Here is a 22903-nt window from a genome sequence, read left to right as displayed (position 1 = left end):
CATACAAAAGCGATCGGATACGTCTAAGCGTGCCGTGCAACGACAGATTCGCTAGAGTGTGGTTTGGCACGATTCGAGGGACAAACAAAGAGACAAGACACTGCCATGACGGCTTTATGATAGCTTCTTTCTCTTTCTTTCTTTCTTTCTTTCTCTCTCTCTCTCTCTCTCTCTCTCTCTCTCTCTCTCTCTCTCTCTCTCTCTCTCTCTCTCTCTCTCTCTCTCTCTCTCTCTCTCTCTCTCTCTCTCTCTCTCTCTCTCTCTCTCTTCTTCTTCTTCTTCTTCTTTCCACTTTTATCAACATCAAACTTTTGAAATCCATGGCATTATAGCACACATAGGCGGCGGATGAACCCTGGGTGGAAACCACGCTGCATCCATTTCACATATGTCTCTATGGTCAATCATATCTAATGACGGTGCTAATGTCTTTGAAGCTCCAGAGAGCCAGTTTTAGGTGTTGCTTTGGCTGCAGCCTCTCCGCAGAAAACTTGATCACAAGGCGTCTGTGTGCAGATGCGTGTTTGAGCCACGATTGAATCTTCCCACTGCTCTCTCCATCTATCCCAGTTTCTACTCCTGGTCAATGCATAGCTTGGCATTGTTCTTTCTCCCTTGGTGATAGTCATGGCCCCAGAACCTCGCTCTAGCGAAACTGCTCGACAAGGTCGGGAATATCGCTCGACGGGCTCTACCAAGCAGGTCCGTTTCCCCACGAGGCGCAGGAGAGTTCGGGGCCAGAGCAATGGGATCCAGAAGCGAGAGGTTTCGTCATTGAAGCGAGAGAGCTCGTCACTGAAGCAGCAGACGTTGACACAAATGAGCTTCGTCTCTTCGTTTGGTGAAGATGCAACCTTGATGGATGACAATGCCTCAGATGAAGACGGGACAGCCTATGACAAGAGTGGCTTGACCGTTCCACAAAGGGAATCTAAATCTCGGTTGACAACAGAGCCGCAAGAGTTGACGACAAGAGAAGATACAGTCATTATCCAAGATTCTTGTGGTTCAACTTACGACAGCTCTGGCGATGATGATGATGATGCGTCAGCCGGGGTCAACATCTCTCCCCCACGATGGCCTGAAGATGTACGGGAGGCTGCTACGGCGCCTCCTCGATCTGTGTCATGGGCCGATTCGCTGAATATAGTGAGAGATTCCCCACGGCGCCGTGCGCACCTGCGTAGAAATCTGGAGGAATTAAGAAGTACCCAGAGCTCTCAAGAAGAGGGCACAGCGTTATCAGCACATGTCCATTTTGCAGCTACGGAGGCCGATGACCGAGAAATTCCAGACTCGGACGAAGACGATGAGGAGCTGCAGCTGAGAGATTTTAATAGACTAATACACCAAGAAACGCTCTACGCTGGCCACGAGACTCAGCTTATCTTGGAGGAACTGGCTTCTTTGGAGCACCCGGAACTAACCCCTGGGAATTCGTCGGCCAGAAGACAGCTGATGGCATCTCAGAATTCGCTTGCCTTCACACCATCTAATGGAACTACGAATAATAAAAATGACTTCTCGATGGAAGATACCCAAACCCAGCATACCGCTATACCACAAACCCCTGCCTTCTCATTACCGTCATCGCCATCATCACCAAAGACGCAAGTTGGCTCCGATGATCAAACCAATCCCAGCCAAGGGCAAAAATTCCACACTCCAGCGCATACAGAACTACCTAGTCAGGGTCAGATCTTTGAGTCTCAGCGCGTACCACTTCATATTCTCCAGTCCCTCGCTCCGGTATCTGCGCGTACGGATATCCTCCTTCCCACACCTTCCGAAGTCCTTGACCTCATAATTAGCGGCTCGGAGTCATTTCTTCATCTTGCTTATCGAGTGCCCGAACAAGTCCAGCGGTTCTGGCTGTTCAGCCTTGGTATATTACGCTACATGGCCTGCATACAGCCTGGCAGGCCACGCGGCCATGGCTGGGACTACCGCATTGACCAAGTCTATCAGCTCAATAACGCATTAGAAGAACGTGATATGCAAGAGGAAGGGTGGGTAAACGGCACTGTCCAACGATACATTTACCTTCCTCCAGCTATAGCGGGTCAACTTCTGTGGAATCTAAGATGCGCCACTTTTGACGACGGTGAATTACAAAGAGCGAGCGGAGATGATGGAAGGGACGATATTAGCCAAGTATCAGATTACCGATCATCCAGCCGCAAGGACACACGTAGTTCTGCTGCCACTCTGCAGTCAGCCGAAACCGATACTTACATCAACGATCATGATGCTGGTCAGCCAAGCAGCTTAATCTTCCAGGACCATGGGAGCTCTGCAGCTACTCTCCCAGCCAGTGCTGTCCTTGGCTCATCTCCGCTTTTGACCAAGAGCCAAATGCTCTCCGACAGTTTGATTAGCGATAAACTTTAATGCCTTTAGAGCGTTGAAATAAAACCAGAATGACCAGAAAGCTAGGCCTGCGCTATTATCTCTGCTTGAATTACCAAACTTTCCAACATGTATACCCTTTCTTAATTATCGATAGCGTCTTGAAAGCCTTTCCGTATAAGCAACTATAATACATACAAACTAGCATGAAAGCTATAATATGAGGATTTGGTAGCGACAATGCTAACTAATTCTACGCTCTCGTGAGACCATGGAGGGTTCCTAAGTGTAATGGCCGCTCTAGCATTCATCCAGTGGTGAACTCTACTGTCCTACAATTCAACAGCTCTATCCATGCCTCTTCGTATAAGGGAGGGTAACACGCTGAGGATGCCGGCGGGACAATTTGCTTAGCATATATCTTCGAGATGACCGTGCTGCAGTTTAAATTCATCATTGGTGTAAAATATGTTCACCCAAGTGGTGGACTAAATCTATCATTCTCCATCGAATATATATCTACTATTTAGAATTAATAGAATCTTTTTTTTTTCCCAACTAGTTTTTTGCCGCATGCCATACTGCCACGGATCTAATGGCCCTGATTTCAGCAACTCATGACAAATGGAAAGCTCCCTGTCCTTCCCTGATTGCAGTATACAGCTGTTTCTTCAGGATATCCATCGTCGTATAATCTGGAAGCTTCAGATAATTCACGCACGTCATGACACTCGGTAGATAGGCGTCGGAGGTGTACGGAGGCTCGCTAGGTTTACAAACAACGGTAAACATCGGAGTTAAACTTTTGAAACCTAGTACACAGTAAGCATCATATTCAATAACCCACATCGGAATGTAAAAAACTTACCGCCAATAGGAAGCTTTGGACTACCGGTGGTGAATTGTAGAAAATCTCGTCGCTGTTTGAGATCCAGCTCGCTCATCGCCTGCAGTAGGTTCTTCACGCTTCGACTGTCCATGTTGTAGCCATGATCCGCCTTTATAGAATCCATGAGGGCTAAATATTTCACGTCAGTTATTCTCCCTTCAATATTGTCCAAGATATACAGGCACTCACTCTCAAGGCTCCAGTCTTCCTCTACTTGGCCAAACAACGATACCAATTCATCTGGGGTGAAAGCTCTCAGTGCGGTATACGGGAACACCTGCGAGAAGCCAGTACGGAAAGCATCAATTTGGCGTTTAACTCCAGCCCCTAAAGTCATATCAATGACTTTTTCTAAGTAGGTATCAACATTCTCAATAGTAACTCGCTTCAAAGAGCCATGCTCCTCAAGTTCAATTTCGGGGTAGCCGGGCAGCGTAAAATCGAGGCAGAAGTCCTCTAGCCTCGCATTGTCGATCATGATTGCCTCTGTATCAGCGACTTTCTGTGCTGGCGTGAGGTTCGGGTTTTCATCGATCTCTTTCTTGGCCAACACAAACTTCTTGATTGTTTTCAGCGAGCGAGCAAGACCTGGGTCGACAATTTTTACTGCTCCCAAGGAGGGCTTGACACCAGTCAAGGATGTATCTCCAATTCTGAAAAATATCGGGTTGAAGTGTATATCAATTATGCGTGAGTCAATCATTGATCGGGCTACAAATTTGCCAAGGGCCTTGAATAAATGAAGAATACGTTCTCCATTTGGCGTTGTTGCCTCCTCGGGGCTGAGAGGCCGGGGAAATAGCCCCGTCTGCCCCATTACAAACTCGTCTGACCCGGCGGAGTCGACTTCTCGCCAAAGCTTGAGCTTTTTCTTGGAAAACTCTTTGGATACTGTAGAGTAGAATTCGAGCGTCGGGCCTAAGCCAGTACCAACTTCTTCAAAATATTCGACTTCCAATATACTCTGGGAAGCGCCGTATAGCTCCATCACTTTCAACGCTGACTCGAGGATCTTGAGTCGGGAGATACGGACTTTCTGCCTCTGAAGTCGGCCTAAGAACGGCCGTTCATTAGAGCGATCTCGCCGGTTATCATCCGTCGACTGTGCGTTCTGCCAGCGAGCCATTGACCGGGCATATCCGAATGATGTTGACTGAAGAAAGAGGTGCCGAGTCTCGAAGGGGAACAAAAAAGGGTAGAGACGTGCTAAATCTTCGGACCAGCTCGGCAAGCAGCTGCTCGCGACGATTAACGGCTCCTCTAATTGGCGATTTAGCTTAGCCGTAAGCTTTGTATTTACGAATTGAGACAATGGCTCAACACGGAGGCCAACCATACTGTTCCTATTTTCGATTAAAACGTCTTCTATGTTAGCATTGAGGTCGTGAAGGATATTAAGAAGCTGCAGGATAGAGGCAGTTATTGGGTGCTTCGCTAGTGATGCCGAAATCCCATTCTCTACTTCTCCATCAGCTTCGATATTGAAGTTGGTCGGTCTAGACTCTGCAGGAGGCTGTCCAGAGACTCTTCGAAATTTAATGGGATGTGTGGATGACCAAATGTTTTTATTGTTGTGGTCATCTGAAGAGGATGTCGACATATGAACAGCACGATATATAGTTGTCTCATTTGGAATAACCTTGTCATCCAGAGTGAACTCAATATACCAATCTTGAGGAGCAGATTGGAGTATTGAAGAGTATGAGGCCTGTCGCGATGAAGAATGAGACGCTGCAGGGCTGCTGTGCTTATACGAGCCATAGTCCTTGAATCTTGATCCAGTGGGTGTCGGAACTCTCGTGCCATCCTCTTTTCGTGTGATGATGTTATTTCCAGAGGCAACTTCGAGGTTTACGGCCGATGGATCCGGCTCTCCTCTTCCTTCCATATCTTCATCAAGCTCGCCAACAATCGCGTCAAGAGCAGTACTGTCGCCTGCATCGTCGTCGTCGTCATCGTCGTCATCGTCGTCATCAGTAAGCTGTTTCTCATCTGCACACTCCAGAGTAGGCTGTGGGGCCTTGTCTTCATCAGGAGGACGAGTCGAAGAATTTGGTATTTCTGCAGATGACCTAAAAAGCCGTGAAGAGCGTCGTAGCGATCCTTTATCGCTAGACGGCCCGGCAGGTTGCGAGTTGGCTATCTCTCCCAGATGAGATGATAGTTTACTGTTGGCTCCTCCAGAAAACCGGGAACCCGAAGACCCTGAAGCTAGAGGCAAAGGAGGTTGCGTAGTAGATCCAGTTAAACCGGCGCCTGCAGCAAAGTTCTGCGATAGGCTAGAGTTAGCTATAGCCGCAAGGGCTCTGGAGAGCCCATCCCTTCGGGAGATCCTTGGCCGCTCTGCCAGGCTAATTCGTGGACGAAGATAATCATCAAGGGACTTGAAAGTGGCGATTGCATGAATGGAAACCATTATGTTTCGATAAGATCGGGGAATCGACAGCTCATCATCGGCAACCAGCCTGAGTTTGATCTGCTTACCCAACATCGACGCGGGGCTGCTGCGATTGCCATCAAAGCTATTTTGATGAACAGTAATGACTTCAAAATGCTCTGACCTACTGAGCAAATCTTGTAATTTATGAATTAATACGCCGAATGGTGTTGCTTGTGATTCCCTAACGCCAGTTCCGGGCTTGGACTTCACCGCAGGATTCATGAATACTTCCAAAAAGTTTGCTTGGGCAGAATGTGCCAGTGATTCGTCAGGATTGCTAAAGATTGCAAGAAGTACTCTCACTATACCAGATGCTAGGAGTTCTGCACTAGTAATGCTTTCCAGGATGTCGGTATCAAAGTAACTAGAAAGCTTGGAGAAAAGCGTCCGTCCAGTTTCTGGAGATAAAAACTTTGACGTACGTGCTAAGTAAAAGGCCTCGAGCTCTTCTGCTAGCTGAGATAAAGTTTGCAGTATCTGCGTTGTTTGCGTTCTCATGACCTGGCCGTGGCCGTCTTTTTCGTGAACTTCTAAGAATTTCTTTGCGATGGTGATAATACGCGACTTCATTAATTGGATATTGGAAACATAGGGAAGAGACGTGGCATCCAGAGACATCGAAGAGCCGCGAGAACTAGCAGGTGATACGTCACTAGCATTGAGCTCATTATCGACGTCTTCTTCATCGCCGCCAGAAGAGTGGTGTTCATGAGCAGCACCTTCGCCCTCGTCCTCTGCTTCTTCGTCTTCGTTATCATTGTCTTCGGACTCATGGTCTGATGATGGAGTGCTACTATCGCCAGCATCAGGCAGACTAAGACGTCGGGACGTATTCTTGAACTTGGAATCTTCCTTGGTGCCAGACTGGCTGTCGTCAGCTGCAAGTTTTTGAATCTCAAGTATCACGCCTTCGCGATAAAGTTGGTATCGGTAAACGCTGCCAAGGCGGGTAAGAAGTAATTCTGTTGCTTGGAGGCCTAGAATAACTAGGGAAGGATGATCTTGCTGTGATAAAATAGCGGCTAAAAAGGATGCATAAGGCACTGGTGCTAGTGCCTCAGCCAGGAGACTTTGGTCCAAATTAGAGAGCATCTTTATCTGAGCAGTCAATACTTTCTGGCGCACACTCAGGTTTATTGTGCTGGAAAAGGCATCCGTTAACGTCGGGAAAATTATGAGCACAAAACGGCGAACTTGGTCCTTGCAGTCTTCCAAAAGTTCAAGCCGGCAGTCGTTAGGGCCCGGATCGCATCTACTACCCAAAGATGACGGCGCAATCGGCTCAATCGCATCATGCAGCTCCATAAAGTCTCCCACCGCAATTCCCGCATTTCGAGGCAAGTCTGGAAGCAGCTCACATATAACATTGAGGGCTTCCACAATCTGCTCGCGAGGCCGATGGATAAGCGCCTGCATAATGATGACACTATCCAGTTTAGATGCTACATCCTCAGTACCCGTAGGAGGTGAGACTCCCGTCAAAATTTGATAGAGTGTCTCGACAACATTTAGTTTGAAGAGCTCGGAAGAGAGTCTGGCACTTGCCCTAGCAGTGAAGGCTAGTACGCGGAGAAACTGAGTATGAATGTTAGGGCCAATGAGATTCGTAGTCCCTGGGACAAGGAGACGTAATATCGCGCGCAGCAGATCGACGCTGATCAACTCTTCGAGCTTTGCCGGGTGATACTTGAAGCTTTCGACGATCCCTGAGACACACAAGGAAGCTTGCTCCACAACTCGCTGGTCATTGCTGTTGAGAACATTAAGAAGGGTTGGCATGACATCCTTAACTACAGGGAATGAGTCATCGGGAATATTCCGACAGCAATTGGCTGCTGTAGTCACCGCTGTTCGCTGAGTACTGGTTGCAAAAAAGTCGAGATATGATAAGCATGCCGTGAGCCCTCCTTCTCGGACAATACTAGACGGGTACTCGGTGGATATCTTCTCAAGTGTACTAAGAGCTTGTTCTGCCAGGTCGATGAACGAAATCTCGAGCAGCTTCTGGCAGAGAACGGGGACGGCATTTCCATACACAACATTGGCAATGCTAGCGGGTAGGGCCTCCATAAGGTTCGCAAGACAGCGACAGGCTAGGAGCATGATCTCGGGGCTCTCTTCCTTGCCCATGAGTTGAACAAGTTCCTTAACGAACGCATCAGGAGAAAAGTGACCCGACAAGTTATCTTCATTGGACACCAGGAAAATCTCAGACAGCTCCTGTAGGGCAATCACTTGGACAGATGAATCGTCACTACGCAGGCTGCCAAGGAGTTCCCGTAATCGACTTGACAGCCCAGTCATGATGCCGGTAAGTGCTCGCAAAGTACTGGAAAGTCCGGAATCATGATCTCCTGGGCCCCCGTATGCTCCGAAGGGATCATCGTCATTTTCGTCCTCTTCGTCCTCTTCGTCTTCGTCCTCGTCCTCTTCGTCCTCGTCCCCATCATTGTACGGAGGATGTTCAACACGACTTGCGCCACTACCCCTGCTCAAATCGCCCTCTCTCGGGTTATCACCTGTGCTGTTTCTAGCGAGTGTATCTCCCTTCTGGGGTGAAGATGAAGAAGCTTGGCCTCTGGGTTCGCCCATGCCGCCCATGGTAGTATCTTGGTCAGAGCTATGGCCTGTGAATTGATGTGAGTCCTGGTTAAGCGGCATTGAGGAGGTGGTGCCTTATAACAGTTAGTAATTGTCCCAGGGAGAAGGCATCTAGCAGATGAGTCAAAGACTAACCTTGAGACTGGGTAGAATTCCTCTTAGTCCGTGCCGATCTTCGACTGGCAACATTGGAACTAGGGGATGTGTCCATAGCGGCGGGGATATCAGGCATCCTATTTTCAATATTAACACCATTTCTCACAGACACGATCTTCCAACTAACTCGGTGCCATCCATATCCACTAAGACTTTTCCTTTCCGCGGCGAGGTTTGATGAGGTAGGGTATTTGCAGCTTCCGATGGTGGAACAGCAGCTTCAGGAATCTTCTGTCTCTTGGACCGTCGAACCGAAGAGCTAGATTGTGATCCAGTCGCAGGGCTTTTCTCAGCGCTCGAAACTTTTCGCTTCCGGGATAGCGAAGGCGATGGAGCAGTAGAAGGCGAAGTCTCTGGCAGTGTGGTGGCAGAGACAGAGGATGCAGCAGAAGCTCGAGCCGCCTGGCTCGCTGCTTGGCGGGCAGAAGACCTGGTTATTCTGGGAGACATGAGAAACTTGCCAAGAGACTACTTGCGTGCTCGTGCCTGAGGTAGAGAGGAAGTGTGGGAGAGGAAAGCGGGGAGAAGAGCAGAATTTCCTTGGTGCGGCAGTTCGTGATGACGGTGGACAAAGCAACTCGGTTGGTGTTGTCAGGCGTTCGAAGGCGGCAGTGCCAGGGTAAATTCGTGCGTGTATATATTATATAGAAGGGGTGCTTGTCATGGATGAAGAAAACAGCAGTGCCAGACCTCGGGTCCGGGTGAATGAAGCACGTAGGATGATGTCTATGCCAGGAGGGCGTAGCAGTGGGTTGGGATATATAGCACGGCCCAGCATGTAGGGGAAGTGCCTCATCAACCGTAGCACTACTGGTGTGCGGTGGATGAGACGTAGAGGGGGCCAGAAGGCAGGTGGGAATTCAACTGGCAAGGCTGTCGCAGAAGGTATGTGTGAGAGTTAGGCCGGGGCAAGGCTTCAACGTGTTGAGGTCATCAGTGCGCAGTAGATGGAGGCTTGTGGCAGCCTTCGGAGCTTCATACCTTTGGCTTTGGACGGTGGCCGGTGCAAGCCTCGCAGCGGCAGACGCAGCAGTCGGGGCAGTGGGCGTTAAAGATGACGCGGGAAGTCGCACTTCGTGGTCGGTTGCCGATGTTTGTTCTGCCATGCCCAAACTACGCCATCAGGAGGGCAAGCACGAGCTAGGCAGGGGCGATGGGAACAGCTTGGGCGTTTGCAGGTTGTCGAATCCAGCAGAGCAGGCGCACGTCGCTTCTTGCGCCGCTTGTTGGCGATGCACGGTGTCACTCCCTCATCTGAGTGAGGAAACGGGGATAGGCCGGGCAGCCTTGTGAGCCGACTAGGGGAGCCAGAGAATCAGCGATGATTGATCACGTCCGTCCACTCAGGGTCGCCGTGTGAGTTGAGCCAAGATTAAGCGCCTGCCCAAGCACATAGACTGGGTGGATAGGTAGGAAGTGTGTATTGGATCCGAGTTTGCTTGCAGCGTCACTCGTGCCTACTGCCTACTATGCTTAGTCCGGCAGTGGAACTATGACTAATGTAGAGGCGCTTGCGATAAGAAGTACCAGGGTACAGACGCATCCCGCTGGGAACCTCTAGGTACTACTAGTAGCAGTAGTAATACCTCAGCTGCTAGCTAGAGGCGGCCAGGTATCCTGCTACTTGAACTTTGTCGGCTGGCTAAGAACAAGCTGTGGTTTGCTTGATTTAGAGTGTAGTACCCGGTTTGGTATGTTAACGAGCATGCAAATATACATGCTAGGTCTATTTATCTACTACCCTGGTATTCAGTGGTGCAGATTTGGCGGCTACTCATGCTATCAGATTAGCTGCCACAGCGGCATATAAACGCAAAGGCCTTTCATCTATTGAAACCCGAAAGAAAAGGGCAAAAAAACCATGGACACATCGTTGATAACGCCCCCCATACGCTCTCTCTTCACCGGTAATACGATAAAACCTCGCAGCACTACCTTGGTCCTCAAACACCACCATACACTCATACGCTGCTCGTCAGTTGCCCACTACAACATAAAATCGGTGTAAGTGCAGTTTACCCTGGAGGGGTCGGCGGGGGAGACGGTGGGGCTACTCCGTAGTTCATGCCCCTTTTACTGCTCTGCTCCTAAGCTGATATCTTATAGACCGCCGGCAGAACATTCTTTTCTTCTTTTCTTTTTTTCTTCTCCTAGACCGAAGCCTTGAATTTCGTTTAGCTCCTGTAGCCTTTACAGACCAGGGACGACTTTTATTTAATCACCCTTTACGCGACCCACGACTGCATATCATGACCATATAGAGAATCCAGTGATTAACATCGCCCTTTTTCACGAGGTATATCTGCTCCAGCTTGCTGTGTCTCGGTAGAGCGGTATTGACAAGGCCCTACAGCTAGTACGTCGCAACGCATATATAACCATCTCACAATGCCAGAGAGCGAGATGTCAACCGTTGTTGCTCAGCCTAGCGACAAGGACAGCGCCCCAGCCAAAGACCGAGCCGCTGAGGGGGCTGAACCACACGCTAAAGCTGGCTCTACCTCTGCTCCAGCAGCAAGAGCCACTCCCCGCTATGCCAGTGCAACCGCTACTTCGACTGTGGCTCGTACTACTGTCTCGGCTCGATCTTCGGCTACTCTGAACAAACAGCCGACTCGCTCGTCCACTTCAGCACACCGATCTACTGCCTCCACGTCGACGATAGGTCATCGAAGTGCCCCCAGTGTCGGTGCAAGTGAAGATGACCAGAAATCCAAGCCTGCATCGCGACGAGAGAGCACAATAATCTCAAACTCAGCGGGAGCTGCAGGAGAGAAAAAAACCGGGGCCACAGGCAGTACTGTAGCGAGCCGTCGATCTACTGTGGGTGTTGGTGCTGCAAGCCCCAAACCAGCTGCTCCGCGTACTAGAACGGGAGCATCCGAATCAGTAGCAGCGATTCGAGCAGGATTGACCCGGGGTACTGTTTCGTCGAATGCCGCCGCGGACGCGAGAAAAAGAACATCCGCACCCGGGTTAGTGACCGGAGCTCCACGCCCATCAACAAGAACCTCCGTTCGATCTGAGGCACATCCGGACAGTCCTAAAATCCTCGACGAACTCACGTTCAAGCTAGCTGAGAGAGACAAAGAAATCGAATCTCTCAAGGTAGAATTGGGTACCTTCGAAAGCACTGTAGCTGAACTTCGCCAGCAGCTAGAAGGTAGCAGCCAGCAGCTAGACGAGGGCGAGTCTCAAACTGAGCCGAAAGACACGCCTGATGGCCCGAAAACTGATTACGATGCCGTCATACGTGACCTGGAAGCCCAGCTACAAGAGAAAGCCGAAAAGCTTCGTACTGTGGATGATGAGCTTATCGAGGCTGTTCGCATCAAAGACGAGGGAGGAGAAGCCCTAGACGCACTGAAAAAAGAGCTGGAAAATTTAAAGGTTGAGAACGAGGAGAAACTCAAAGCAACCGAGACCCAACTTGAGCAGACTAGACAAGACTATGCTGCGCAACTTGAGAAGCTCCAAGCCACCATCTCTGATAAAGCAGATTCGGACAAATCAGACGCTGATTTAAGATTGGCATTTGAAGCAGACATTCAAAAACTCCAGAACCAGGTGGATGAACTGACTGCTTCAAAAGCCGAATTGGAATCGACTATTAACGCTATCACATCCGAGCGCGATGCGTTGACTAGCAAAATATCAGATCTCGAAAATGAGATCTCAGATGTCAAATCTAGGCTCGCCATATCTGAGTCGGCCGCGAAGAGTGCTGAAGCCAGTAAAGACGATGAAAAATCCCTAGTAGCGAAGATTGAGAGCGAATTAACCAACCGAGAGGCGGAGCTAGAATCTGCCCGCAAAGTTGAAACTGAGCTACAAAACACAATTAGCGACATGAAAGTCACGCTAACTGGCAGGGATGAGGAGATTTCTAACTTGAAAACAATGCACGATGAGCGTTTAAAGCAAATTTCTCAAGATTATGAGAACGAAATTGAAAGCCTCCGCGGCGATGCTTTCTTTAAACGCAAGTTTGAAGAGCTAGAAAAGCTACATAACGACTTGCAGGCTTCTTTGACTGAAGAATCAGAGAAACACACAACTGCTCTGGCAGAGTCTGAAGAGCGCCGGTTATCAGCTCTTAATTCACTCGAGTCCAAAGAACTGGAACATGAAGAGCAGCTGGCCAGTTTGAGACGTCGCCACGACGAAGAGTTGGCAGCTGCCAAAAACCAAGCTTTGGAAACATTGGATGTTCACGCCAAAGAATTAGAGTCTATTAAAGCTCGATACGATGAACAACTGCGGCTCGCACTGGCAGATGGAGAAGCTACATCGGTAGAACAAAATGGACTCCATGAGAAGGTGTTGGATGACCTTAAGAGACTTCACGAAGAAGAAACGCAGGGGCTGCTTGCTGCACATCAATCTACTCTAACAACAATGTCTAGTCAACATGCAGAAGAATTGGCTGCGCTGCATACGAAGCTCGAAGAGGTGGCAGCACAGCTTGAAAATGCGAAGTCTAGCAGCGTGGAGGAGTATGAAGCTTCAAAGCGGGAATTGCTTAGTCTACACGCTGCTGAAATCGAGAAACTCACCACTGCTCATACAGATACTGTGGCTTCATTGAAAGAAGAGGGACTCCAAGTAACGCAAAAACTAGAAGAACTAACAGTGGCGTATACACAAATGGAGACCAGCTTAAGGGAAGCCAAGGCTCAGAACGCGAGCTTCGAAGCTACTCTAAACGAAACCAAGGCTCAAAACGCAAGCTTCAAGGCTACTCTAGACGAAGCCAAAACTCAGAGTGCGAGCTTGGAGGAACAGCTGTCACTTCAGACTTCCACCAGTGCAACTCTCCAAGCCTCATTGAAAGCAGCGGAAGAGCAACTGTCACTTCAGACTTCCACCAATGCAACTCTCCAAGCCTCATTGAAGGCAGCGGAAGAGCAACTGTCACTTCAGACTTCCACCAATGCAACGCTCCAGGCTTCATTGAAAGCAGCACAGGAGCAGCTAGTTGTTGTTCAAGCAGAAGCAGATGACGTCGGCCAGCAGCTTGCTCTAGAAAAAGTAGAGCGAATGACCGCACTTGCCGAGCTAGACGCGGTTCAAACCGCCAAACCCGATACAACAGCTATCAACACCTTGAAGGCTGAACTTGTCGCAACTACCAAGACATTCCAGGATGCCTTGACCGTTGTTAAAGCTGAGTTGAAGTCCACCAAAGATAACCTGGTCGATATGGAAGCAAAATATACCGCTACACGAGAAAGCTTGATTCTCACGTCCAAGGACTTGGAAGAGCTACGGATAATGTCAGAGATGAAAGAAAAGACGGCTCACGCAGATTATAGCGACTTGAATGATAGCATGACGACGCTAGTAGAAGAAGCCAATAAGAGGGTGAAGGAATCGGAGATGAATTCTGAGCAGCTCATGAAGAAGCTCGCTGAAGCAGAGATCAGGAATGATCAACTGCAAGCTCAGTTAAAAATCAAGGATGCTGAGCTAGCGGAGGCAGAGGTAGGTTGTCATGCTTTATATCTGATGACGCTCTCTAGCTAACAACGCATCAGGCTCAGGCCGCCCTACTCAAGTCCACCAGCGGTGGGAGTCTAGATTCGGCAGATAATGCAGCCGACGGTGAAGAAATTGATCACTCTTCAACGGCATTAGCTTTGGTACGAGAGCCCCCCTGTAGACTGCAGCCATTCACGTAATCGTTTTTCGTGCGCAGGTTGAATATTTCGATTTGACTAACCGTTTGAAGTAGCTCAGCAAAGTTAGATTGACTGCCAAACAAGTCGACTCTCTAGACCGAGAGATGAGGGACCGTAACTTGCAGTAAGTAGGCTTATTGTTTACATTGAGACTAAAAGAAAAACATATACTAAATCATTTTGACAATGCAGGCTCCTCAACTCAATTACGGATGTGAAGCTGTCATCTTAAGACTTTTTTTTATTAACGTATTTATATGATTTAATTAATATTTAGTGGTAATTAGTGCCATTCTAAATGGATGAATTTAAATGGAACTTGAAAAAGTAATTACGCTTTGCCATAAGTTGCCATCAGAGATCCTATCACCTTATGTTAGTAATGAAACATTGGAAATTTTCAAGTTACACAGCCTTTGACGTTATTGAACTTACCAATGAACGTCGTCACCAGACGACTACGGACCTGGCAAATATCTTCGGGGACAAGCCATATGGTCGCGCCAAGCTTACGAGCAATACTAATGCTCAATTTCGCATTCATGTATGCATCTTCTTCCGTTTGGCCAGGTGTCACAAGGTCATAGTCCACGTAGCTGCTCTTCATGCCGTTTAGGACATCCAGAAGGAAAATACCAGAGCCAATCGTTGGATCCTTGAACGAGCGAATGGATGAGCTCCGACCGCCCTTCTTTGACATATCGTTGGCCCATCTGACCATTTCGGCGTCAGTTATTTCTCTCTTGCCAAGATTTTGCGCCAGAGAGGATAGCGTCAACGTTATGTCTTTTCGCATGAGTTGCCACACAAGTCCGAGTGTCAACGTTCTTTGGCCATCAGTAATGTCTGCTCCTTGAATGCCCACGAGCGAAAATCCATTCTGTTTGCCCAACTCTATAGCATAGTTGGTATTTTCAACAGCTTTGAATCTGAGCATTTCACCTCCATGAGCGGGTGCTTTGTTAACGTGGCGCCAGTTAACAGATCCTTTAATGACCTTGTCGTATGCTTGCAGAAGAACCGAGCCGTCTCTCAGATCATCGAAAAACGAGACTACAGCTGGCTGCACATCTAAACTGTTTAGCCACAGAGTAAAGACTCTCGCCTCGCGTTCTCCCTCTGCATCGAAATCTTCGACCTGCAACTTTTCTTCTTCGGTAATAGGATCAAGCGCAGGGTGGGTGTTGAAGAGGTTAGCGACGAATGCCAAGTTAAGTTTTGGGTTGCCCGCAACCAATGATGACGGAGTTAAAAACTTGCGGCATCCAAGCTTATCGGCTTCTTGCAAAACCTCTTCAGCTCTCTGTGATAAATCTCTGGTTTGCAGAGCAGCTCGTGTGCAGCCATACTCTCCTCCTATTTGCGCGAGGAGGACGGTGTAGTTTTCACTATCCTTCACATCGCTAGAGAAGTTTGTGACTCTAAGCGGGGCCAGAAAGTTAGTGATAGTATCATAGGGAAACAAGTGCACACGAACCTTCTAGGCCAATTGGCGGCTTTTAGGTGATAGTTGAACCAGCGAAGTAAAATCTGCTCGGGAGGCAGTCTCAGGAACTGCTCTAAAGTCTCATCATCTTCCAGGAGTCGGTAGAGTTCAGGGTGCAGCTTGATATCGATTTTCCCCAGCAAGCCTCGTCGAATTATTTGCCAAATGAGACCGAGAATAAGATGCTCGCGGACTTCAATGATATCTCCAGCTCCGATATTGACAACAGAGCACCCAATGCCCTTGCATGACTCAATGACGATGTTGTTGTTCTCGCTCATTTGAAAAGCATTCAGAGTTCGGGTTTTCCGTCCGGGCATATTTAAAACTCGCTCATCGATAGTATCCGGAACGCTATCGTTAATGAGCTTCGCAAGAACCAATCCATCCTTACATTCGTCAAACATCTCGAATGTGTCGGTTGGGAACGGAAGTCGGCTACCAATATCCGGATCACCAGCCAAAACCGCGTTAATGTGGCGTGTAAACTCTGTTCTCTCATCTTCATTGATTGTATGCGTGGTATTCGCATTTGATCCTTGGACGTGGATCTTGCCGCTTACGCTGCCCTTGGAAGCATGGCCTGGAGTGGCACCAGCTCCAGAAGGTGCTGGCCCAGGACCAGTAGAGAGACGTTTTTGGGCGGTTGATCCGGCGCGCAATTTAGCAATAAGCTGGCAAGTGTTAGAGGAGTCGCGAAGCAAGACGTGGATTGACTAACTCCGACATAGTCTTCGAGTTCGACTCGCCGTGAAGAGTCTAGGTCTACTTCCTTCAGAGCTTGTCTGACAACGTCATAAGGCTGGTTTTCGCTTTGCTGAGTGGCCTTAATGGCCGTTGCTTCATCGAGATATCCCCGGTCTTCTACGTCCAGCCGCTGGAAGGCGTCGGATAGCTGGAAGATCTCATTCTGAGGAAACTGAGGAAACTTCCTATCAAGCGCGTTAGATAAACGTGGAGTAAGATTATAACCGACCGCATTTCACGTACCTCTGAAGCTTAAGGACATTCATACTGGAGATATTGGTGATCTTTCTTCGAGTAAATGTCAAGTCAATGTTCAGAAGAAAGGAGCTGCGTAATCTGCTCGGAGTAATGGCTAACCAGCTAGTGAGGGGGGTCAGACAATTGACGCCAGCAACCCCACACAGCCACGTTCCCCTCTAGCTAAGGCAGCCTTAGTGCCTATAGCTAAACTACGTAGCAGCCTGCTAGGCATACATGTAATGATGGCAGAAAAGATGGCACCCCTCCATACAAGCTAAATATACTACGATATATGCTGAACCAGGTATTGAACATACAAAGGTAATTGTTTAACCCAACCATTGCTATTGATCATAAGTGAAGTTGTTTTGCTAATGCATACAAACAAAAAATAAAAAACAGAAAAAAAAATAAAAAAAATAAAAAAAATAAAATAAAATAAAAACTGTTTTATTACTAGATAGCTATTAGTTACAATACTTCAGTATCGCAAACCGTTGAAGTCGCGTTTTCGAACACCATTATAACCAGCACAAATTTTGGTCTTGTTACCAAGTATCTCACATCTCACGATGAATCCCTGTCATGTGCTTGAATGTGAAAAATACCTGGAGACCCGAGCATTGTACAAATGAGAGGAAGATGCGGGAAGAAAAGAGAGTAGTTCGGTTAAGATTCCAGGCAACCGATCTACTACCGTATTTACGCTTTGACATTGGTGGCTTCTACTACTCAGCAACATCAAGATCGTCATGAGCGGGAAGAGGACTCTCAGCTGGGAAATGTTAGTACTGTGTTTAAAATCAGAAGAGACAAATTCAGAGAGCGCTGCGCTACCTTTTCTTTCGTCGCCGTTAGTTCCGTTTTCCTTTCGGTCGCGATCATCGCGCTCATCTTTAGTATCGCGGTCTCGGTCGCTATACAAATAGAAATGTCAACTTCGGAACTGCCTTGATAGTTCGAAGAGCCTACCGGTGTTCAGGGCTTCTAGAGCGATCCCGGTCCCTTCGGCTATCGCGATCATAGTCTCTGTCGCGATCCCGACGTTCGTCTTTCCGTGGGGAATAGTCACGAGTGCTGCGACGGGGAGAGGGTGATCGCCCACGACGAGGAGATCGAGGTCCACGACGATCACGATCACGCCCAGATTCGAAGCGCCATGAGGCTGAAGGAGGTGTTCTAGCCCACTAAAAGCACGTTAGTAATGAAAAAAAAAAAAAAAATTATAAAGTACACGCACCTCGATCTTCAATAGATCATCTCGGCCAATACGTTTGTTGTGCATTTCATGATATGCGTCATCGGCATCGCGCCTGTCTTCATATTCTACGAAAGCAAACCTTGCAAGCCGTTAGAAAAACGATAACTCCTTGAGAGAATCAAACTACCCACAGTCTGCTGGAAGTAGATCGCGGCGCAGGAATATCGCAGCGGACCAGACGCCCATATCTAATCGACACTTTTCATTAGCCATTCCATCACATTACAGACACGGAGGGCGCAGTCGCCGGGGTAGCCGTTTCTCGGGCATATTCATTGACTGTATGCACACGAAAGGAGGTGCAATCTAACTATCGGTTCGCACAGAGAACAACTTCGGGCGATAAATGAAACGCATCGACCGACACGGCAGGAAAAGGGAGAGGTAGGTTCAGGCGTCAACGGGGGGGAGAGGGTTGCGAGGGCATCGACATCGACGTGGTATCAAATCTGTCGATCGAAAGGAGTTCCTCGGGGCGGTACAAGACAGGACGCGGGCGAGGGCGAGGACGAGGACGAGAGCGAAAGCGTGAGCGTGAGCGTGGCGTGGTTGACGTACCGTTCGAATTCGTAGGCGAGATCGCGGGCGCGGGTGCCGTGGCTAAAGCCTGTGACATATAAGGTAGTGCCGCCGCGAGACATTTCGGATTGAGAAGAAAAAGAGATGTCAGTATTGAAGTGTATTGGAGCAATTGAAGAAAATTAGATGATCCAGGTGTGCAATCGTCAGCGGATGTAAACGTTAGGATGGATGGTTCCGAGGCAAGCAAAAATGTGCTAAACTTTAGTGGATTTCTAAAAGGAAATATACTAACGCAATAATATACCAAGATTTTCATAATATTTTTTTATTTATGAATTTATACATCACAATCTTTGAATATATTTTCTTTTATTAATATTATACATATTTAATATTTCTAGAATAATTATTTAATTTAAATGTTTTTATAAAACATTAAGTACATTACCTGCACTGTCATTTTTAATTTTTAATTTACTTGTCTTCATTCCATTGATTTACTACTTTCCTCGTCCTGATACAACAAACCTCCCTGTTTCCACTGCATACTTCCACCCGTCCCGCGTAAGTGCAGCAGCCACAGCCTGTCGAAGTGGTGAAATTCCACTTGTATTATGACGTCCCAAACCAGTAATGATAGTGAGACTTTCGTCTAACACAGGCCCTTCTCGAGATCCACGTAAATCTTTCCACCAATTCAACGCTCGCTGGCGAGCAATTCGCACTCCATCTTGGACAGACACGCCATGCAAATCAACTGTCCTATCGGTGCTTTGTTGGTCAACTAATATATCTGCCGCAGTGGACGTAGCTTCTTGGGCACGCTTTGCGTGTTCGCGAGCTTGTTGCGCATAGTAACCTGCTGCCTGCCGATACAGCGGGTTCGAAGCCCCACGTCGATGGAGGCTTGCAGCGGATGCAATCGCATCTTGTTTCTGCCTTTGTAGATTATTTGATGTTTGCAGAGCCCGGCTGAGATCCTTTCCGGTGCTAGACGTTGATAATGTGGTAGCCCGACGGGGACTCCTTCCTTCAGCCCAAGTATCAATGACCGTCCCCGTTGATCCTTCAAGATCTTCTTGGGGTAACGGTGTCAGTCTATAATTCAGTTTGAGTTTCTGGTTCATTGATCTTTTACTAAAGTATGCGTTTACTTGTGACGCGAGCTCCGCAGCATATATAGAATCTGGTCCAGTTATCTGGACGATAACTTGCAAGTACTCGTCCGGGGTATTGCGGTACTTCTGTTTGAGATCATCTATAACTTTTTTCTCTAGAGTTGTTGGGGGCTCAGCTTCTCTCTGTATGAGGAACTGATCCAGAATTCCTAAGATGGTAGCCACTTTAGAGTTGCCGTTTTCGGCGTATATTATAGAAACTTCTTCAGCAGGCATGTTTAAGCGTTCAGATACGTAGACGATAGCAGCGGGAGCTGTGATAACACAACTCTTTTTAGTAACTCACGGGCTGTATAGCAGACCTCAGGATCAACTCACTTTTAAGCGTCTTTGGACTACTCATACTGGTCTCGCTATTGGCCATTCTTGCCGCGTCGTATCCGTATACACTGCGGTTCCTACCAAGGTCTTCAGTCTTGGTGTCACCAGGGATGGAAAGTGCATCTGGTGCAGTCTTTTGAGCAGTGGTAGATAGGAGGTATTGTACACTAAGGAGGGTATCCAACGCAGTTGCAACGACACCGTTTGCTTCAAGTAGGGCATGCCTAATATCCCAACTTTGTAAATCAGGGAATAAATCCTGTAGCTGCAGAATGTCTGTTTCCAGCATGCCAGACTTGGAGAATTCGCCATCTGGAATCATGAATTCCGCAGAGGAAGGAGACGGAGTTATAGCAATTGCCGTGTCGGCTGATTCTTGGCCATTGGCTTGTTTGCTATGGCGACCGCTTGTGCTGGTAGAACGCTCAATATCGACTACGCGTCTATCCTCGTCGTCTAGAGTCCGATGTACGGCACTTGGGTCGAAACCACTAGATTCTTCTAAGTTTGCATCTTGCGCGAGGCTTTGCAAGATCGCGCAAGCAGTACTATAGCCGGCAGCGGTAGATACATCGTAGTCATTTGCGATGGCAATGACCAAGGACTCGTCAAGGACCGAGCCATATATGTCCTAGGGAGACGCAGCAGATTAGACCATGCTAATACAAGGAATACATTAATTAAAGAGAAAGACAAGAGCTATCGTAAGAAATTGCCAAGTAGTAAAATAAATATAATACATACCAGCAGCTGCTGGATGGATGAGACATCTATTGCAGTAGCCATTGGAGGAGGAAGTGTAACATACTGTAATAATAATAATATATATAACATAGTAAAAATATTTAAAAAAAAAATTATATATTAAAATATAATATTAAGTAATTAATATATAAATAATTATTTATTTATAATATATATATAATATTAGAAAATTAAAATCTATTTATATATTTAAAATATATAATTATATAATTTTATAATAAAATTACTAGATAAGCTAGCTAGATAGGTAGCTATAGTTTTATATACTTAAGCTTGATTTTTTTTAATTATATAACTAAAGTAGTTTATAATTAATAATTTAATATAACTTTAATAATTATTTAAAAAAGTATTGAATTTTAATATATATAAAATAAAAATAATTATATAATTAAAAAATATAAATTAATTAATTAATATATTATAATTTATTTATTTTTTAATATAAGTATTAGTTTAATTAAATTAAAAATAAAAAAAAATAATTTTAAAAAAATATATAATATAATTAAAATTATAAATATAATTATTGTTTTAATAATATTAAATATAATAAAGTTTTTAATTATTTATAAATAAATTTTTTAAAATTATATAATACTAAATATTTAAATTAATAAATAATTATTATAATTTAATTTTATAAAAGTTTTTTTTTTATTTAAGTTTAAAAATACTTAAATTTAAATAAATAAAAATAAAAATAAATAAAAATTAATAATTATAATATAATTAATAAATAAAAATATAATAAAATAATTAAAATAATAATAATAATAATATTTTTTAATATTAATATTTTTAATATAATATATATTTTATAAACTTTTTTTAAATAATTATTATATTATTATTATTATTATTATTATTATTATTATTATTATTAATATATAATAATATATTTTATATATTATTAATAAATATATAAAAAATAATATTAATTTATTAAAAAGTTATTAAATATAATAAAATATAAAAACTTAACTAAGTTATTATTTAATTTTATATTAATAATTTTTTATTTTTATTAAATTTTTAAATTTAAAAAAACTTTTAGCTTTTTTTTTTAAATTATTATTTTATTATATAAAATTAACCTTTAACTTTTTTAACTATATTATTAAAATAATTAATTTATTAATTTTTTTTTAATTATTAAATTAATTATTATTATTATTAATAAACAGTAATATTTAATTAGTTATAGTTTATTTATATTTATAAAAAACTATATAAATATAATATTTATTATATATTATAATTATTTTAAATTTATTTTTTATTTTTTTACTAATATTATTAAAAATTATAATTAAATTTATAAAAGCTTATAAATATTAAAAATATATAAAAAGTTAAATTTTTTTTATTTTAAATTTAATATATTATTAAATTATTATTTTAATATTTAAAACAATATTTAAAAAATAAAAAAAATAAAATTATTTAATTAAAAATTATTAATTATATTTAAAAAGGTAATTAATAAAAAGATATAATACTTTTATTATATAAATATAATTTTAAAAAAATATAACTTTTTTATATTTTTTTATTAATTAAAAAAAAATAATTAACTTAAGTAAAATTCTATTGCTTTTATTTAAAATACTATTACTTTATAGCTTATAGTTTTTTTAATTTATAAATTAAAAAAATATATAAATATAATAAGCTTTTTTATTTATAAATTAAAAATATAATTTTACTTTTTTAATTTATAAATTAAAATAATTTATAATTATTTTCTTTATAATATTAATACTTTTATTTAAATTATAATATTTATTTTTAAAGTATAAGCTTTAAATAAATTAAATAATAATAAAGCTTAAGTTTTAATAATTAATTATTAAAAAAAATAAAGCTATAAAGTTTATTTTTAAAATATTAATATTAAAAAATACTATAATAAATTATAAAGTTAAGTTATTAAAATAAATTTTAAAAATAGCTATATTAAAATTATTAAATTATATTATTATAACTTTTTTAAAAATAATTAACTTTAATTAATAATTTAATTTTAAATATTAATTAATTTTATAAATTTAATAATTATAATATATTTAATAACTTTTTTATTATATATTTATAAAGGTTTTTAATTTTATTATTTTTTATAGCTTATAAAATATTTATTAATTTTTTTAAAACCTTTATTTTAATTATAATATATATTTTTATAGTAGCTTTTTTTATAAATAATTATATAAATAATAAATTAAAGTATTTATATTAAATTTAAAATAAAATATATTTATTTA

General features: G+C 43.8%; 6 protein-coding genes across 8 annotated transcripts; 2 read left to right on the top strand and 4 right to left on the bottom strand.

Moving 5' to 3' along the window:
* Positions 1 to 265: 265 nt before the first annotated feature.
* Positions 266 to 2891, top strand: TrAFT101_003336 (uncharacterized protein). Its single transcript, XM_024907384.2, has one exon. It carries the CDS (start codon positions 628 to 630, stop codon positions 2389 to 2391), a length of 1764 nt encoding a protein of 587 aa, XP_024766912.2. The 5' UTR covers positions 266 to 627; the 3' UTR covers positions 2392 to 2891.
* TrAFT101_003335 (uncharacterized protein) lies at positions 2782 to 9861 on the bottom strand. Its single transcript, XM_024903232.2, has 6 exons — positions 9417 to 9861; positions 8563 to 8874; positions 8415 to 8512; positions 3428 to 8353; positions 3218 to 3367; positions 2782 to 3161 (listed from the first exon to the last, which is right to left on the bottom strand). Exons 1-6 carry the CDS (start codon positions 9539 to 9541, stop codon positions 2965 to 2967), a joined length of 5808 nt encoding a protein of 1935 aa, XP_024766913.2. The 5' UTR covers positions 9542 to 9861; the 3' UTR covers positions 2782 to 2964.
* A 216-nt stretch (positions 9862 to 10077) lies between these two features.
* On the top strand, positions 10078 to 14458 carry TrAFT101_003334 (uncharacterized protein). Of its 2 annotated transcripts, none has more exons than XM_066126849.1 (6): positions 10078 to 10439; positions 10542 to 10731; positions 10789 to 13919; positions 13973 to 14077; positions 14170 to 14240; positions 14309 to 14458. In XM_066126849.1, the coding sequence occupies exons 3-6, from the start codon at positions 10824 to 10826 to the stop codon at positions 14346 to 14348; spliced, it is 3312 nt and encodes a 1103-aa protein (XP_065982955.1). In that variant the 5' UTR covers positions 10078 to 10439; positions 10542 to 10731; positions 10789 to 10823; the 3' UTR covers positions 14349 to 14458. The 2 variants fall into 2 exon arrangements, with proteins under 2 accessions (XP_065982955.1, XP_065982956.1); XM_066126848.1 differs by having other exon boundaries at positions 14167 to 14240; positions 14309 to 14433.
* SAC6 (Fimbrin, actin-bundling protein) lies at positions 14315 to 16688 on the bottom strand. The gene is made up of 5 exons (XM_024903233.2): positions 16593 to 16688; positions 16324 to 16534; positions 15594 to 16276; positions 14552 to 15537; positions 14315 to 14479 (listed from the first exon to the last, which is right to left on the bottom strand). Exons 1-5 carry the CDS (start codon positions 16613 to 16615, stop codon positions 14448 to 14450), a joined length of 1935 nt encoding a protein of 644 aa, XP_024766915.1. The 5' UTR covers positions 16616 to 16688; the 3' UTR covers positions 14315 to 14447.
* Positions 16689 to 17034: 346 nt separating this feature from the next.
* TrAFT101_003332 (uncharacterized protein) lies at positions 17035 to 18615 on the bottom strand. The gene is made up of 6 exons (XM_024902268.2): positions 18409 to 18615; positions 17982 to 18038; positions 17830 to 17929; positions 17562 to 17776; positions 17427 to 17506; positions 17035 to 17364 (listed from the first exon to the last, which is right to left on the bottom strand). The coding sequence occupies exons 1-6, from the start codon at positions 18489 to 18491 to the stop codon at positions 17318 to 17320; spliced, it is 582 nt and encodes a 193-aa protein (XP_024766916.1). The 5' UTR covers positions 18492 to 18615; the 3' UTR covers positions 17035 to 17317.
* Positions 18616 to 18820: 205 nt separating this feature from the next.
* On the bottom strand, positions 18821 to 20643 carry TrAFT101_003331 (uncharacterized protein). 2 transcript variants are annotated; one of them, XM_066126846.1, is made up of 2 exons: positions 19869 to 20643; positions 18821 to 19804 (listed from the first exon to the last, which is right to left on the bottom strand). In XM_066126846.1, the coding sequence occupies exons 1-2, from the start codon at positions 20191 to 20193 to the stop codon at positions 18873 to 18875; spliced, it is 1257 nt and encodes a 418-aa protein (XP_065982953.1). In that variant the 5' UTR covers positions 20194 to 20643; the 3' UTR covers positions 18821 to 18872. The 2 variants fall into 2 exon arrangements, with proteins under 2 accessions (XP_065982953.1, XP_065982954.1); XM_066126847.1 differs by having other exon boundaries at positions 18821 to 19891.
* Positions 20644 to 22903: the final 2260 nt, after the last annotated feature.

This window comes from Trichoderma asperellum, chromosome 2 (assembly GCF_020647865.1).
Source record: "Trichoderma asperellum chromosome 2, complete sequence".
Classification (NCBI taxonomy): Eukaryota; Fungi; Ascomycota; class Sordariomycetes; order Hypocreales; family Hypocreaceae; genus Trichoderma; species Trichoderma asperellum.
The sequence above is the reverse complement of the archived record's forward strand: the minus strand, read 5'-3'. Positions and strand labels throughout refer to the sequence as shown.

What these genes read in the sequence shown, in the direction of transcription:
- TrAFT101_003336 (XM_024907384.2), top strand. Translation starts at nt 628, where the DNA reads ATGGCCCCAGAACCTCGCTCTAGCGAAACTGCTCGACAAGGTCGGGAA.
- TrAFT101_003335 (XM_024903232.2), bottom strand. Translation starts at nt 9,541, where the DNA reads ATGGCAGAACAAACATCGGCAACCGACCACGAAGTGCGACTTCCCGCG. An exon ending in GAATTCTACCCAGTCTCAAG is followed by an intron (nt 8,354 to 8,414) that starts GTTAGTCTTTGA and finishes AACTGTTATAAG; the next exon opens with GCACCACCTCCTCAATGCCG. An exon ending in TCCAAAGCTTCCTATTGGCG is followed by an intron (nt 3,162 to 3,217) that starts GTAAGTTTTTTA and finishes ACTGTGTACTAG; the next exon opens with GTTTCAAAAGTTTAACTCCG.
- TrAFT101_003334 (XM_066126849.1), top strand. Translation starts at nt 10,824, where the DNA reads ATGCCAGAGAGCGAGATGTCAACCGTTGTTGCTCAGCCTAGCGACAAG. An exon ending in CTTCAACGGCATTAGCTTTG is followed by an intron (nt 14,078 to 14,169) that starts GTACGAGAGCCC and finishes CGTTTGAAGTAG; the next exon opens with CTCAGCAAAGTTAGATTGAC. An exon ending in ATGAGGGACCGTAACTTGCA is followed by an intron (nt 14,241 to 14,308) that starts GTAAGTAGGCTT and finishes TTGACAATGCAG; the next exon opens with GCTCCTCAACTCAATTACGG.
- SAC6 (XM_024903233.2), bottom strand. Translation starts at nt 16,615, where the DNA reads ATGAATGTCCTTAAGCTTCAGAG. An exon ending in AATGTCCTTAAGCTTCAGAG is followed by an intron (nt 16,535 to 16,592) that starts GTACGTGAAATG and finishes CGCGCTTGATAG; the next exon opens with GAAGTTTCCTCAGTTTCCTC. An exon ending in GCCGCCAATTGGCCTAGAAG is followed by an intron (nt 15,538 to 15,593) that starts GTTCGTGTGCAC and finishes GGCCCCGCTTAG; the next exon opens with AGTCACAAACTTCTCTAGCG.
- TrAFT101_003332 (XM_024902268.2), bottom strand. Translation starts at nt 18,491, where the DNA reads ATGTCTCGCGGCGGCACTACCTTATATGTCACAGGCTTTAGCCACGGC. An exon ending in CGATCTACTTCCAGCAGACT is followed by an intron (nt 17,930 to 17,981) that starts GTGGGTAGTTTG and finishes ACGGCTTGCAAG; the next exon opens with GTTTGCTTTCGTAGAATATG. An exon ending in ATGATCTATTGAAGATCGAG is followed by an intron (nt 17,777 to 17,829) that starts GTGCGTGTACTT and finishes ACGTGCTTTTAG; the next exon opens with TGGGCTAGAACACCTCCTTC.
- TrAFT101_003331 (XM_066126846.1), bottom strand. Translation starts at nt 20,193, where the DNA reads ATGATTCCAGATGGCGAATTCTCCAAGTCTGGCATGCTGGAAACAGAC. An exon ending in TAGTCCAAAGACGCTTAAAA is followed by an intron (nt 19,805 to 19,868) that starts GTGAGTTGATCC and finishes GTGTTATCACAG; the next exon opens with CTCCCGCTGCTATCGTCTAC.